Below are 16,876 nucleotides of genomic sequence, written 5' to 3' on the forward strand. Positions count from 1 at the left end.
TGGTGGCTCAGGCCCAGATCCACACAGGCTTGGGGTTTAGGTGCCTAAGTTCCACTTTGGGCAACAGTGTGAACCTCAAAACTCCTGCCGAACCTGATAGGTGCCTAAACTCACTTGGCGCCTATGTCAGAGTACAAGTTCCCATGGTGCCTAAGTTTCTGCCTTTGAGCATACTGCATCTCTCTAGGCACCCGGACACCTATCTCCCACCTAAGCCACAGAGCGATTCACAAACTTGAGAAAGACAGACATTCATCCACCCAAGTCGTGTGTGGGGCCGAACCCAGTAGGCTTGCCTAGTGGCCATGTACGAAACTGGGCCCCATTCAAAATCTGAACAGAGGTGGCTGTGGTTCTTGTAACTTTTAGCCCAGTGATTAGCGCACTCATCTAGGACATGGGAGACCAGAATTCAATTCCCCCTTCTGCCAGAAGGGGGGAATAGATTTGAAAACAGGTCTCCCATCACATAGAAGTGTGCTCTAACCACCAAGCTATGAGACAGGCTGATGTGGGGTTCTCTCAGTCTCTCCTGTTGTACTATGGATAAATAATGAAGGAACAACTGGAGCAGGGGACCGGAACCTGGGTCTCCCACATGGGTGCCTTAACCACCAAACTACAGAGTTCTGCTCACTTTCTCGCTCGCTCTCGCCCAGTGGCAGTTCCATTGTGGGTAAATACTTAAACAGTCATTGGGCGAGAGAGAAAGAGATCATCATTTAAACACAGTGGAAGAGTTTCAATAGGAGAGACAGAGAAGCCAGACAAAAATATTCCAATGGTTAGAGCACTTGCCTGAGAGGTGGGAGACCCCCTGTTAAAATCTTTCCTTCCCTTCTGGCAGAGATGGGGGTATTTGAACCTTTGACTCCCACATCCCAGGCAAGTGTTCTAACCATTGGGCTAAATGGTATAAAGTGGGCACCACCACTCCTTCAGCCATCTGGTGTGAAGGCAGGTACCTACCTCAATAAATGCCTTAGGTACCTAAGCTGTCTGACTCCAAGTGGTGAGTTCCCATTCATGGATCATTAAGCAGAGACTGGTGCCTCCCTGTCCTAGAACACATCCTCTCATCAGCATCTCCTATTGGATAGTTTAGGTAGTACCCACCTAGTGTGCTGGCTTGTGTGGATCACATTGTAAGCTGCCTATATCTCCCCATTCATTGCACAGGGAGCCTAGGAACCTAACTCAGGCTTTGTGGATTGCAGTGGTGGTCCTGTAATTTTCTAGGCACTGAAAAGTTAGGCATCGTGATGCTCAGTGTTGCACACTTAAGTCCTTTTCTGGATCCAGGCCTCAGAATCCAGGATCAGGAAGTATGTGTTGCTGACCTCCTCCAAGCTTCGCAGCCAATAAGAATGAACCAAGTTCTGCATCAATGTACATGAGGCTAAACTGAGTCCGGACTAAACTGCAATCAAAGGACCAGTTGTGCTAAAAGTTAATTGTGTCCCTGAGCCAGTTCTTGTACCAAGACAACTCAGTATTCCCCCCACCCCCCATCTGTAGATGATCAAGGACACCATATAGAACAAGACAGCGTATGCTGTTCTCAAAGAATTCAGGGAGATCATTTTCTAATCCATTGAGATTCAGGTATTACTAGAAACCCAGTTTTCTAAGGAATTTGTCACATGAAGCCTGATCTGCAGCTATTTTTTAACTTAAATCATCATTCCAAGAATGCAATAGTGTCAGTATTCATCCACACTTCCAAGGTACTGTGTCCTCATAAGCCACAAAGTAGCTTCATTTAAAATATCTCTGCACATTTTATAAGGTAGTCTGTAAGATTTGTGCAGCACATTTTAAATAAATGGCTATAGGCAGTTGACCTAGATTGAGAACCGTTGTCACAGCACACGGTTCAAATGGAATTTTTCTTAGAATTCTCATTATAGGATCTATATTAAAATCTGTTTACTCAGCTACACACATTAAATACTGAATCACAGTTTGCTGGGACTGAAAAGTATATCCACTGCTCACCTACAGTGTAGCTCTAACATGTTTTTAAATAAGCTAACTCGGTGTACTATGGTAGTTCTTGTGCAGTTCAGACAGATCTGCCTGTCTGTGTTGACAGGTTTGCCAACCTTCCTACTTCCCATGTCTCTGTACAGAAAAATACCCTAAAACACACTGAACCACGTTAAAGGGATTGCTCTGTCTTACTATCCACTTGACAACCTATTCCTCTTGTGTCAGCCATTCCATGGAGCTTTGAGATCTACAGAACCAGGAAACACAACTAGAACTTCCTTTTGCTGGCCATAGCGAGCATCTCTTGAACAGGGTGGCTGAACTCAGTGAATGTTTATGCCCGTTACTATCAATGGTGGCTCATCTGAAATAGGGAAGCCACACATCAACACTTGGCCCAGTAGGGAGCTATGGATCTGAGCAACGAAAACTTGCAGACAGTTCTGAGTTTCACTAAACTCAACCAGAACATACACCATAGAGAGATCAGAAAAAACAATATACATTCACAAAGATTACTCATATCATTAGATACCTATTTGTGTTTCAACATAAATTTCTCCAGGTTCAATTATCTCCAGTTTAACAACTTCAGCTGCACCTAAAAAAAAAAAAAGCAATACTTTAAAATACTATTTTTTTAACATCTCACTTCTGTAAAATGATACGTTGGCTCTATTTCAAAAACTCATGCTTAAGCATTTCATATAGATTTCAGTCTATTACTAATATATTTATGAACACTGATGAATCAGCAGTATAATTTCATCCAAGTAACAACAGCATGACAATAACAGTAGGCTGATGCTCTGGCATTACCAAGTAGTTTAAAACAGCAAAATGGTATGTCCTGTTGAATTTTTTTCATGAACTGAAAGTGTTCAGTTTACAAGGTCTTCAAAGATTCACCTCCAAGACCACTTCTGAAATTGTTGCATTAATTACTGTGGCTAAATTTAATAGAACTGAAGAGGTGGAAGTGGGAGAAGAAATCAGAACATTCATATAAGACTAAATAAAATCAGATTTTTGTTTGTTTGTCTCTTTTTGCTTTTTAAATTAAGAAGCTTACTTATAAAATAAGTCAAAGTGCAAAGTCGAAGAGTTTTGCATTCCGTGGGGGAAGAGAGGTATAGTGTACAGTACATAACAAGAACTACAATAGATTGGAACATTTTTCAAGTTCACTCTTTTCTGAAATGATGCATATTTCAGAGGATTTTACTTCATTTCGAAGAGCTTCTCTTTATTCCACAGCCCATCTTCATTTTTTTTTTCTGTTGAATTCTAAAATATTCAGCATGCCTATACTGGTAAATGGTGCCTGTTCAACAATTAGGCTGAACAACATTGTCCGATTTTAACTGATCACAATATGCAATTAACTACATGACCTAATGATATCTACTGTTAGAGATAATGACCTACATCCTTTCCTCTTCACAAAGTCTGAGAAAATGAACTTTGCATAGGAAGCCTCCATTAAACATGTAATGATATGGTCTTCAGACTCCTAAGAAAACAATCTTACCATCTTTCACCATCAGCTCTATTGTACTTGTGGTGTTGAATGCCTTTCCAGCATGACTAATTGAAACAACACATGTGTAATTCCCAGAGTCTTCAATTGTTAAACTAGGAAAATGCAGTTCCTCCTCATTTGCAGAGTTACGGATGTTACAGTTCTGTTTCAATGAAGAAAAATTAAATGATTTTCATGCTATGGATACATTCTGAAACTTCAGATGAGAAATTAAATATTTTAAAATGAAACCTTTGGGGAGAAAATGCTAAGAAAGGCTGAGGTCCAATTTTCAAACATGGGCATCCAAATACAGCATTGGGACATCCAAATGACAATATAGCACACAACATAAGAAATCAGAGTAATCTAAAATAATCATGGAGATTAAGTACCCAACTGAGTACTCAATCACATGATTTCGGCACCAGACAGAGTCCCATGTTGAAAACTGGAGAGAAGATTTTAAAAAATTATCATCTCATTTTCAAATCCCCCTTCTCTCCTTCCCCCCATGGTTGCTCAGTACTTCTGAAATCAGGCCATTATCTCAAGGGGTCTAAAAATAGATTTAGGAATGGAATATTAAATATTCATTTTTCAAAAATTTGGCTAGGCTCTGCAAGCTTAGCCAATCCATTATTTAAAGAAGTTGTTCACTAGTGTGCCATGTGTGTATCTCAGCCTTGCCTCAGTTGGAATTTGTTAAAAGATTAATGATTTACGTACACATGGAAATAGAACTCGTCAAAAAAATGAGGGGGAAGGTGAGGGGAATCAACATTTCAAAACTGTTTCTAGGATTTAAAACAACCCTTTTGTTATTTTTCTCAAAAGTTTTAACCATTTCAATAATGATTTTGATAAAAAAAGATTTAAATTGTTGTGAAGAATTTCACAAAAAATTCTGTTTGGTAGAACACTATTCCCAAATTAGACCAGTGCTTTACAAATGAATGGTACAAAGCAGGTAGATAAGGCACTGCTATTCACCCTTTCTCATTATACAAGAAGGGACATTCAATGAATGCTGAAGGCAGCATATATAAAGCAGATAAAAGAAAATACTTTTTCACACAATGCACACTCAGCCCATTGGACTCATTGTCAAGAGTTACCATTGAGGTCAAGAACTTAGCTGGGTTCAAAGAGGATGGGACATATATATGGGTAATAAATATTTCCAGAGTTATAAAATAAAAATTAAGAAGTAAATAAGAGTTTGGAAAGAGATATAAACCCTCATGTTTCAGGGCACACACCAACTCTAATCAGTGTGGGACAGGAGGAAACTTTTCCTAGAGCAGGTTAATTAATAACTGACTACTTCAGGATTTCTTGCACTTTCCTCTGAAACAAATGATAATTTACCACTGTCAAGAGACAGGACAGACAGACCACTGATCTGATCTAGTATGACAAAATGAGCATGAGCATGAGACATCTCTAATCCCAACTGTTGGGAGCTGACAAACATCATCCATCTAAATCCGTGGAGGAATGGAGAGGGCTACCCAACATGGTGAAGAGATAGGAAAACTAAAGGAATGTGTCCAAGGCTTTAGCCCAGTTACGGAACACAGTTCACTACAACTGCAACTGTGTTGTAACCAGGTCCCCTGATTTGGTGTATTTGAAGTACAGAAGAGATTTATGGTTCACTTTAAACAATGGAATTTATTTTACATCTCTTAATGCTATAAATAATCTGAAACACCAAAACTTCCAAGCTGCGAACTACTGTATAAGCAAATCCCAACACTCAATAAGTCCCTTCGCACGCCTTTTAATGTCAGGATCCCATAAAGAGAGTTGAGGCTGGGCAATTTATCAGGTAGGTTCAAGCACCAACTCTTTTACCATTCCCAAACCCTGAGATCACGGGCAATTCCTGATTGCTAGTATACTTTATATTGCAAATCTGTGCAAGTAGACAAATTGGTTTTCTTTTGTGTGCCTGTATTAAGAACTGTGTCACTTACCAGAATTACTAAAGATTTTTACATGACTGTAGAGATATTTTTAGATGTCTGTAAGTTTGTAATCTACCTTTCCTAAGGTCTAACATTTCTTTTTCTTTTTTTTTTAACTTCTGATTTGGATGGTGATGTTTTTGGTACTTACCTTGTACCACATTATGGTGACATTTTTATTGTGGGGCACAGCATTGCATGTCAACGTATGAGCTCTTCCAGCCTCTTTAACTTGCCTGGATAAATGATTTGTGTTAAAACAACTGTCTTTACTTCTTTTGAGTACATTGAGGAACCACTTTTGTGATGTGACGTACGTTCCATTGCTATGAAATAAAACAAAGAGTTTTGGGTGTTCTTTAAAGTCACGTAGATAGGGTAATTTTACAACAAAATAAAAAATATATACCTAAAATACAATCATTAGAAGAAAAAAAAAGCATACCTATATTACCCCGTTTTCTTTTATTTCCTTTTCTTTACTTCCCCACATAAACTAGGTGTTATTTTCAGTAACGCCCCAGCTCAAGTAACAGATAAGCATATCAAAACAGAGTCATGAAACCATTCAGTTTCATATTTATAATAATATAACAATATATGGTAGCAAGTATACATACAAATTAGCATAATGAGCTCAAGTAGTTTAAAATGATCAGTTAGTGGGTTTAGAGATATATTCATCTAATTCATTAAGGTTTGATGTAGAGATAATAATTTAAAAAGTGATTTGTGAATATTTATGAACAAATAAACTTGGCAAGCTCACTCTCTTGTTGTTCATGCAGTCACATTATTCATTGTTTGTTGCCATACAGACAGCCACCAAAGTATTTGTGAAAATGTTCACAAATCCTGAGGGTTTCATGGAGAAGCACAAATTACTACTGAGCAAAGGCACTTTGTTTCATAGTTACATATTACCCAAAAGGCAGAGTTAATTACTTTGATAAAATATTTAAACACTTTCATTGTTGAATATTCCCACGTACATAAGTGTGGGCCAAAGGGAGCTGGAGGAGTTTTAGGGTAATTACATTATTGGAGAAAGATGAATGTTACTGAAAGGCAATGATCAACATTTCAAAAAAGTGCCTGAAGTGAAGCTCTCAATTACACATTAAGGCATCTAAACAAGTAGTTTGATTTGCAAGAGTACTCACAAACTTTTGTTTTATGTTAACATACTTGATAACAAAAAACAATTACAAATAAAAATATTTGCAATAAAAAAGAGTCATGAAAACCATCAAAGCGAATTCAGTTTTTACTCAATTAAATGTTTCCAAATATTTTAACGTTTTCCCAATTCTAGTGTGCCAAATATGTTTTGTAGTTTTATCAGCCTTCTATATGACCCTCAACAACACTGTTAATGTTAAACTTCCTTTATTTTATATATAATTTCTCTGTTGAATCCTAAAATAAATAATATGCTACTTTTGTTTTATCTAGTCTGAACTGAGTTGGAGATAGTTCTGTTAAAGGAAATACTCACTGATACTGTTTTCAAATATGTGATATATATCATAACAACCATTTCAGAAGAAGGTAGTGGATTAAACATTGACCTCATGTTCTGATTAATAAATGTATGTGTGGTCAGAGTAAACCAATCCAAAAAAACTCGCTTGGCACAGTCTAAACATTAGTAGTGTATCACAAAGGGAAAACTAAGAAAGCAAGAACACTTAACCTATATATTTATATGCTCAAAATGACCTTTGTCTGAGCACCAGCTGAGAATTAATAATAGATTTATCCTTACAACAATCCTGTGAGGTAGGCAAGTATTATCATCTAGAATTTGCAGATGGGGGATAGAGATGGACAAACTAACTGACTTGCCCAAAATCACATGGGAAGCCTATGGTAGAATGAGGAACTGAACTCACTTTTCTTTTTTTAATCCTAGCACAGCTCTCAACCGCAAGGCCGTACTTCCTCCAGTTAGACAGTCCCTCAGCATAATGAGAGGCCTCTGTGGTAACACATTCTGTGAAATGACTTCATAGTTAGCTGTACAACACACTGAAGATGTTGAGCCAAATTCAGACCTGGTATAAACAGGTGTAATTCTACAGAAGATGAGCCTTACACGAGTTATGAATTTGGCTTGGAACATCTCCAATCCAGCCTACCTCATAAGATTTTAGTCAACATGCATTAAGAGACATCCTGGTCTCTTACACTCTTTTATCTTTCTGTCTTGGCTTTCATTTTAGTTCTTTGGTTGTACTTTGAGGGGAATATGGTATTACAAAAATCACTACTTGGCTAAAACTCAAAACATATAGTCTGGCTCAGCAAAGCACATTGGCGAGTGAAAATTCATAAAGTAGCAATTAAGATTTTACCTAAAAAAATTCACTGAATACTAGAATACACTGAATATTAGATTACAAATCACCCCTCAGCCTTTTCACTATCAAGGTCAGATTTTGATGTAGTATTACCACTTTACAGTTGAGTGCTGAGTGTTCTGTTCCCAAAGCATGGGTTCAGCTTCAAGCCTGGGTATAGTCCCATCGACTTCAACAGGGCCATACATGCATAAAGCTAAATACAGGCATATGTGTTTGCAGGATCAGAGCCTTGAAGTGTGTCATTTGCTTGTCACTGACTTCTACCTCTAATTTTTTTTTTTTTAAGGTATTTACAATTTACCTAGTTACAAGGTCACTACTGTGGAAGAGCTTATTTGACCTGATTTCCAATAATTACAGGAATTTAAGATATGTGCTGCACAAAACCATACAAACAACAACACAGATGTGTGGCAAAGATTGTCAGTCAACTCCACATGTCAAATGTAGCAGGAACCTTCATGACAAGAAATAGGGCTAACTGTGGTCAACTGTGCTAAACTGTTAAACTGACTCAAACAAATCTTCACTCATTTCATTTATTATTTAGTGAGGGAGGGGGCTTGGGCTTGTTTGATTTTGTTTTTATTGTTTGTTTGTTTTTCCCATCAGAACACTGTGATTTGTTGTGAAAATGTTTCACTGGTGCATTTCTGCTTTATCTAAGGAACCTTTATTTTTCTTCCAAGTCAAAAGAGCTGAGTAAAGAATATAACATGAACAAATAATTCAATCAATTTCACCTATTTCTTTTAGTACATTGTGCATTAGAGCCAGTTGCAAATTTTTAACCAAAAATGACTTTTTTCTATAATGAACTTTTCATGAAAAATGTCAATACTTTTAATCAACATTTTAATTGATAACCATTTTGATATCAAAAAAAAATTTCTGAAAATTATTCCTATAATTTTTAAGTTCATATTTAAATAAATTTAATTTGAAAATCAAATAAAATCATATTCTAAACTAATTACAATTCTTGGGCATTTCAAAAAATAATGGAGGCTGTTGATAAATTAAGTCTAATATAAAGTTGTAGTCCATGAAATTCTAACCCTTTTTATTACTGGAGAACTGAGTTTTGTATTTTTCAGTGCTATATATCTGCAGCCACACATCTACCATGTATTTTATAAACAGGAAAGGACCTTTAAAAATTTCCGGTAATATAAGCACAAACCATTTCTTACATAATACAGTATGAGAAAGGAATTATTCTTTTAGCCTTTGTCTTGAAATGTACTGCAGTTTCAGTATAAGTCAGTTATAACAGAAACATCTTCACCTTTTCAAAACTTGATTTAGCCATTCTTAAACAACACTTTCTTCCTGCCCTACTGAACAATACAACAACTCAGAGTGCACTAGTCTTACAGCTCCCTTTGAGTCACTGCTTTGTAAAAACTATTCTGAGGTGAAAGACATACTCAGCTAGAAATCAAATATAATCATTCCATTTGTGCTTTTAATACTTCCAATGATGTAAAGTTCTGTATAAAAGCCAGAGCCTAATTATGCCATTCTTACTCATTTTGTGTATTACTTTAACATACAATTAGTCCCATTGATTTCAATGGGAACACTCACACACACTCAGTTACTTACTCAACACAAGTAAGCCTCTCCATATCAGTTGAAAGAAGTATGCTATTAATCAGTTTCTAAGCATAGACAATGTGTTGTGTCCAGGAGGAACAAAAACAACCACCAGTCTTCTTTAACAAAAGGTTTGCTTAAATGTTTAGAGGTTCTGTCTACCTGCAATTAATTGTAAATTTTATGAGCTCAATTCTCCACTGCCTTGCATTCTGTGTAGTTATTTAGAGTTGTGCACATGAATGTAACATGATACTACTTGGGTAAATGTAGCTTTCTGTGCCTCTTTGCATAAGTGCTAATAACTACACAAGGTTCTGGTAATAGAAGATCAGGTCCTATTTTCATACAGTTGCAAAGATTCTACATTATCCACTGGGCACGTGTACCCACCTGAATGTGTATGTGTAATTCCCCACATCACTGAGTTCAGCTGGCCAAAATTCCAGAAATCTCCCATTTAAAACAAGTCTGTGTGTTTTTTGGATCAAATTCACCTTTCCTTCGCTTTCTTTCAACCAGGTCACTTTGTATGTTTTACTGCGAAGATGATCTCTTATTGATCCAGGGAAGCAAAGGGAAAAATATTCCCCTTCGAGGACATCAATGGAGTGACGCAAGGGGCACAGCTCTTCTTCACAGAAAAAAGAATGGTTAGGAAGCAAAACACTGTTTTCAGATAATGAGACTGGACTGATTCTAATGACACTTGCTGTCTAGCTAGTTTCTTTCTAAACAGATTTTCTTTCAGCAGACCTAATAACTGCTGAAGAGTGTGGCCATAATTAGGGAATCAATATTTATCCCAACCTGAGGACCCAGTTTTCAAGTCTTTATTCTGCCCTTACTCAGGCAAAACTTTTCATGCCTAGAGGAAGGTGGGAAATGGGAGTTTTTTCCCCATGGACTTCAGGAAACTTCTGTAAGGGCCTGTGAGATAGGAGCAGGACCATGCTCTGTCTTCTACTCTTTCTACATAGATCAGTCAGAGACTTTCTATTGTTAAACACCACCCTATAATTTTTTACATTGCTCTCCCCCCCACACTCTTTTACTGACCACATCATTTACAGCATCAATTTCTCCTCTGCCAAGTACAGGGGAGAAATCTCTCCATCCACAGACCCTGTTTTGTTTCTAGTTCCACTCATTTGCCACATCACAGCATTTTCCTTCTTCTACCCTCTGTGTTAATGGGTTAATTACCTTCTTAGTCCAGCCCATTCTAATCCACTAATTAGGTATACTCAGGTCCAGCCTGGTGGTGATGGATTTAATTGGTGTTCAAGTGATCAGAGTGCTGGCTCAGCTGTTGGTTCCCAGTTTTCTGTCACAGCCCAATTCTGCAATCCTTATTCAGCTGGGATAGTACCTTCCTTACTTGATTTCAGTGGGCCTGGAAACCCAATAGATACTTGATTTCAGTGGGGCTACTTGCAGAGTAAGGCCCTGATCCAAATCCCATTTAGTCAATTGGAATTGTTCTGCTGACTGTAATTACTCTGGATCAGGACTTAAGGTACTACTTTTAGTGAGGAAAGGTAGCAGAATATTTTTTCCTCTCCTTTCACAATTTTGCTATTTAAAGATGGGTCCATCTAAACTGCAAAGTCTGGAACTGAATCTGAACTTTACCAAATGTTGGAAGTGTTTGGGTCAGACCCATTACTAACTTAATTAGAATAACTATCCATTGTTCTACTTAATTCCTGATATGTACTGTAAATTCCAGTATCGCAATGGAGAGAAGGAGCAAAATATCATTGCATCACTAGAACTGAGCAAATAACTGATTTTTCAGTTCAGTGGCCAAACGAATCAATCCAAAATGAAAATTCTTCAGTTTTCTTGCTGACATGAAAATCCAACAAAATTTCACTTTGGGTTGAACAAAATGTTTTCTTTGACTGAAACAAACAACTTTTTTTTTCATTTCGTTTTCAAGTATTTGTTACCCTTTGTTTCTTTAACTAAATTTCTAAATAAAATGTCTTTTAAACAAAAAGTTGAAATGTTTCATTTTGACATTTTTGAAATGAAACATTTAGACATTTTCAATCAAAAAAAATTGTTTTGGCCCAAACTATCTGCCAAATTTGATCCAAATTCACAAATAGTATCAGTCAACCCAAAACTGCATTTTTCAGCAAATAAACTATTCATTCAAAAAAAATTCACCCAGCTAGAGTGTACCAAATATTCACCAAATTATTCCATGTCTTACTGTCAAAGTGATTTATGCTTACCAGTTGTAGCTTTGCTGAGGAACATTAAAAATGGAATAATCAGACTTTCAAAAGCCATTTTCTTGACTTACTTGTAGCTTCTTCTCTGGAAAAAAGCGAAGTGTTCTTCGTTTAACTGACAGAGTTTTGGAAGAAAAACAAATATATGTGACCCATCACATATATAACAAATTTGTCTAAAACTAAGTTCATGAGTAATATAACAAATGTGTAGTGAAGATGGGATTTCCACCAAAATTTTTTTTTATCATCAAAGCATATTTACATGTATAAGGTTATAATCCAGGAGTTTTACTGGAAAGGTTCATATCAGTTGGAAAGAACAGTTGTTTTTCCTTCCACTATTTATATTTCATGTTAGATGTTCTATATCATTTCTTTTTGACTCATATCTGATTAAGTACTGTACATTATAAAATGCTGCTCATTCTAGCTATATATGCATCCAAACTAAAGACCTGATATTGCAAACCTTAATTACTGTGTGCTAGGGCTTTCCATCATGACTATGGTGTTTGCAGGATTGGACCATTAAAGTCAATGGAAATTTTGTGAATGACTTCAATGAACATAAGATCAAGCCCATAGTTTGGACACATCTGTAGTTATAGCTAAAAATACAAACATCTGTTGGCAAACCAGGAAGCATGCCACCTGTCTTCAGTTTTCTTCATATTAGATTTTATTTTAACATGCCACTTAGACAGAGGTACCATATTATTTTAACTGCCTTATGCACTACTTGAGGGCAGAGGAGGCATGAGTTCACTGCTTTTCATCATGTATTGACACTTCCACCAGTAAAAGCAAGCGTAAAACATTAGTAAATAAGACTGGAGTGGAGACTCTTCAGTGGGACAGCACAGGGTAGTCAGCACAGCACCTAATAATAGGATCAGTTTTAATATTGTACTGTTGTGCTTTACTAATGTAAACAGTATGTGCACTCAGAATAATAAACTAAGACCAACTCTAATATATTCCTCTACAGCTAGGTGAAGCAACTTTACCCAGTCCCTCTCCCTAACCCACATGTACAGACATGCCTGAATTTGTGACCTATGGGCCACATGTCCAATGAACGTGGTATAATTTAGGACTCTGTGGACAGCTCTGACAGAAGCAGATTTCAGATTTCTGATTTTAGGTTTGTTTGGGGGTATTTTAACTAAACCTTTTGCAATTTTAGCATAAGCATGTTGTAAAGCTTGCCACTGAGATTTACAACTATACACAATTTTGAATTAAAACTGCAAGCTCTTGTATCATTAAAATAGCACTTCTTAAAAATAAAATAATAATACAAATAGACGTAATTGTTCTCCCCCTCTTTCACTTGCTCTCTCTGATCCATTATGAAGATTCACTGTCTCCTCCCTGTCCCTTCCCCCCCGCCACCACCTGCCTCAGACACATACCTACAAAGAAGAAGAAATAAGTTTATTTTCCAATCTTTGAGAGCCAGTATTACCTACTGCTTAGACTGGATTCTTCTTCAGGAGGACAGCATGAGCTTATTGTCTTTTAAAATATTCCAGTAATAATGAAATACTGAATTGGTAAGAAGGCAAAACCTATTTCCATAGGACAATACCTAGCCCAAATTCATCTCCACAGCAGCTGGGCTATTGTGACTTCTTCAGCTCCTGAGCTACTAGTCATGGACAGCTTGATCCCACCCATTGAAAGTCAATGGAAAACTTCTATTACATTCGTCAGGAGCAGGCCCAAAGTCTGCTACCTATTCCAAGGCAGAACCTCCACTTTGTAGCCTTACATAAATGTCCTATTCCCATGAGCGAAATCACAGTGTTTGCATTGAAGCAGCTAATTTCCTGAAGTGCTGGGAGCACTTGCTCTTTCTTGTTTGATTCATGTCTAGTTAGCTAGGGAAGAAATTTGACAGTTGCCTACACTCAAACCAGTAATTAGCTAAAAAAGTGGCTCTCACCTTTCCAGACTACTGTACCCCTTTCAGGAGTCTGATTTGTCTTGTGTACCCCAAGTTTCAGCTCACTTAAAAACTACTTGCCTACAAAATCAGACATAAAAATACAGAAATGTCACAGCACACTATTATTGAAAATGTGTTTATTTTCCTTTTTATTAGATAATTATAAAATAAAACAATTGGAATATAAATATTGCTCTTACATTTCAGTGAATAGTACATAGCAGTGGTTTTCAAAGCCAGTCTGCCGACTGTTCAGGGAAAGCCTCTGGCAGGCCAGGCTGGTTTGTTTGCCTGCTGCGTCCGCAGGTTCAGCCAATCGCGGCTCCTATTGGCCACGGTTCACCATTCCAGGTCAATGGGGCTGCAGGAAGTGGCACGGGCCAAGGGATGTGCAGGCCACTCTTCCTGCAGCCCCTATGGGCCTGGAGTGGCAAACCGCGGCCAGTGGGAGCCACGATTGGCCGAACCTGCGGACGCAGCAGGCAAACAAACCAGCCCGACCCGCCAGAGGCTTTCCCTGAACAAGCGGCGGACCGGCTTTGAGAACCACTGGTATATAGAACAAGTCATTGTCTGTATGAACTTTAAGTTTGTACTGACTTTGCTAGTGCTTTTTATGTAGCCTGTTGTAAAACTAGGTAAATAGCTAGATGAGTTGAGGTACCCTCCGGAAGACCTCCGCATATCGCCAGGAGTATGCATACACCTGGTTGAGAACCACTGAGCTAAAAAACAAAAGTTACATGAATAATAAAAAATCTATCCTGAATAGAATATAAAGACTCAGGGATTATGCATAAAAACTAATGCAAGGTTGGTTTGTTGTTTAATTCTTTGAGTTTATATTGGGTTTCATATCTTCTAGCTGAACTTCTTTTTTCTAGAGGCAGGCAGCCTGACCAGGTGAGATACAAAAATCATAGACAGCCTTTGAAAAATGAAATGAAAATGTGGACAGCTACCTAAGGTTTGAAATTGAAATCTGACAATTTATGGTTCTTAAATACTATTCTTTTTTGGCAGATCACACCAGTATGATGAGTCTAACTTCTGGTATAGCCTCAGGAGCATCATTTAATTTCTACTCTATTTAAACCTCACTTTCTCATCCATTCCTTTAGTAGCACAGTTTTGTTGCTGCTGTTGTTGTTTTTTCCTTCTTAGCAGCATATTTTAAGAGGTTAAGGTACAGAGTGGCATGCAAAATACTTCATCATATCTGGATTTGTGACTAGTAGTTGCTACTCATAGGCAAGACACACACTCTTAATCTCAGCTTGCTAGATCTAAATGCTTCTCTTGGGTTTCTCCCACTCATGCTAGCAAACTGTAGCACCTGAGCCACATTATCTGCAACCATCTTTGTGTCATGATCAGGAAAAATGTGGGAGGGAATTGTTTCCACTGAAATTTGTCTTATAAAAAGAGATTCTTTCAAAAAAGAGAAAGAAGTTGTGATGTTGAGAAAGGAATGAAAAACTATTTTTAAAAATAGTACTAGAACAAACCAAGGGAACTATTCCTATCAATAAAACATCAGGTCCGATATCTGAAGAATACAGGAAAAATCACCAGGCTAAGTGACATGTTAATAATAGGGAATGACAGGTTTCCAGATGAAACTAGGAAAAAGCAATTCTCATTACTTTATATCAGGCCTCAATCCAGCAAAGCATTTAGACATATGCTTAAAATTATGCATATTCATGAGCATTTTGCTGAATTGAGACTTTAAAGACTGAAGAGGGAAGAATGCTCAGCGGTTCTGTGTGAACTGCTGACTTGCAGGGAACACTAGAAGAGGCAAGGGAGTTTAAATCTCTTTATCAACACCAATTCACTGCCCAATGGATAATATGCAGTCAAGAATGTTAGCTTTTCTGAACTGGTGAATAAGGGACCTGCAATCCAAATTTCTTAGTAAGCAACCATTCTTGCTGCCGTTACAATGCTTTTAAGGAGAATATAACATACCGGAGTCCTGGGGTATGTTATATTCCTTGTTGCATGGTATTAGCTGGCCTGATTAAACTAGCTCAGGAGTGGGCAAAGTACAGGACCAGGGTCGCATCCGGCCCTCCAGATGTTTTAATCCGGTCCTCAAGATCCTGCTCGGGAGTGGGGTCCAGGACTTGCCTCACTCCGCGTGGCTTCCAGAAGCAACAGCATGTCCTGTGTGTAGGGGCAGCCAAGGGGCTTCACACACTGCCCCCGACCCAAGCTCCTGTGGACGGGGCAGTGCACAGAGCCGTCTGGCTGTACCTCTGTAGGAGCTGGAAGGGGGACATGCTGCTGCTTCTGGGAGCGCTTGAGGTAAGCGCTGCTCAGAGCCTGCACTCCTGACCCCCTCCAATGCCCTAACCCCTTGCCCCAGCCCTGATGCCCCTCCCACCCTCTGAACCCCTCGGTCCCAGCCCGGAGCACCCTCCTGCACGCCCAACCCCTCATGCCCAGCCCCAGCTCAGAGCCCGCACCACCACCCCCGTACCCCAACCTCCTGCCCCAGCCCAGAGCCCCCTCCCACACCCTGAACTCCTCATTTCTGGCCCCACCCCAAAGCCCACACCCCCAGCCGCAACCCACACCACAACCCCCAATTTCATGAGTATTCATGGTCCACCATAGACTTCCATACCCAGATGTTGCCCTCAGGCCAAAAAGTTTGCCCACCCCTGAACTAGCCCTTCTGTAAGCCAGTTTGATTCTGTGACATTTCTTTGGTGCCAAGGATCAGCAAAGACAGTCACAATGAGGTCTCAGAGCTATCCACTGCTCAGTAGTGTATCATGTAGGTAAACGATCACTTAAGTGGCAGACACATATTAAAGGAGAAAAAATGAATAATGCTCGCCTGCTAATTACTGAATGAGCAGTCAGGAAACTGACAGTAGATATGGGGGAGGGGGATTCCCCAGCTCACATACAGCGAAAGCCTTGCTCACCGTAAGTAACATATTGTCTCAAATCAGTGAGGAGGCCCCCACACAGCTGATTTTACTAGCGAATACGTCTCCGCGTGTCTTTGCTTGGCGGGGCCCAGCAGGGTTCCCCTTCCTGGCGGGGTCAGGGGGTCTGGAGGACGGGCTAGCTCTGGCTACCGCCCCGCTGGAGGTGTTGGGGTGCTTTGGCCTGGGAACCACCGGAGGGGAATCCCTAGCGACAGAGCCTCCTATGGCTACATTTGGAATTTCAAAGCGCTGCCCCGGCAGCTCTGCGAAGGGTGA

General features: G+C 38.9%; 1 protein-coding gene across 1 annotated transcript in view; it reads right to left on the minus strand.

Annotated features, from left to right (window-relative positions):
* LOC115654985 (interleukin-18 receptor 1-like) overlaps window positions 1-16,876 on the minus strand; it is a 39,384-nt gene that overhangs the window by 21,024 nt on the left and 1,484 nt on the right. Inside the window, 5 exon segments of the mRNA XM_030569930.1 lie at window positions 2,528-2,593; window positions 3,524-3,677; window positions 5,639-5,813; window positions 9,846-10,086; window positions 11,699-11,783. Coding sequence (XP_030425790.1) covers window positions 2,528-2,593; window positions 3,524-3,677; window positions 5,639-5,813; window positions 9,846-10,086; window positions 11,699-11,756 — 694 coding nt within the window. The 5' untranslated portion in view covers window positions 11,757-11,783.

Source organism: Gopherus evgoodei, chromosome 1 (assembly GCF_007399415.2).
Source record: "Gopherus evgoodei ecotype Sinaloan lineage chromosome 1, rGopEvg1_v1.p, whole genome shotgun sequence".
In the NCBI taxonomy this organism is placed as follows: domain Eukaryota; kingdom Metazoa; phylum Chordata; order Testudines; family Testudinidae; genus Gopherus; species Gopherus evgoodei.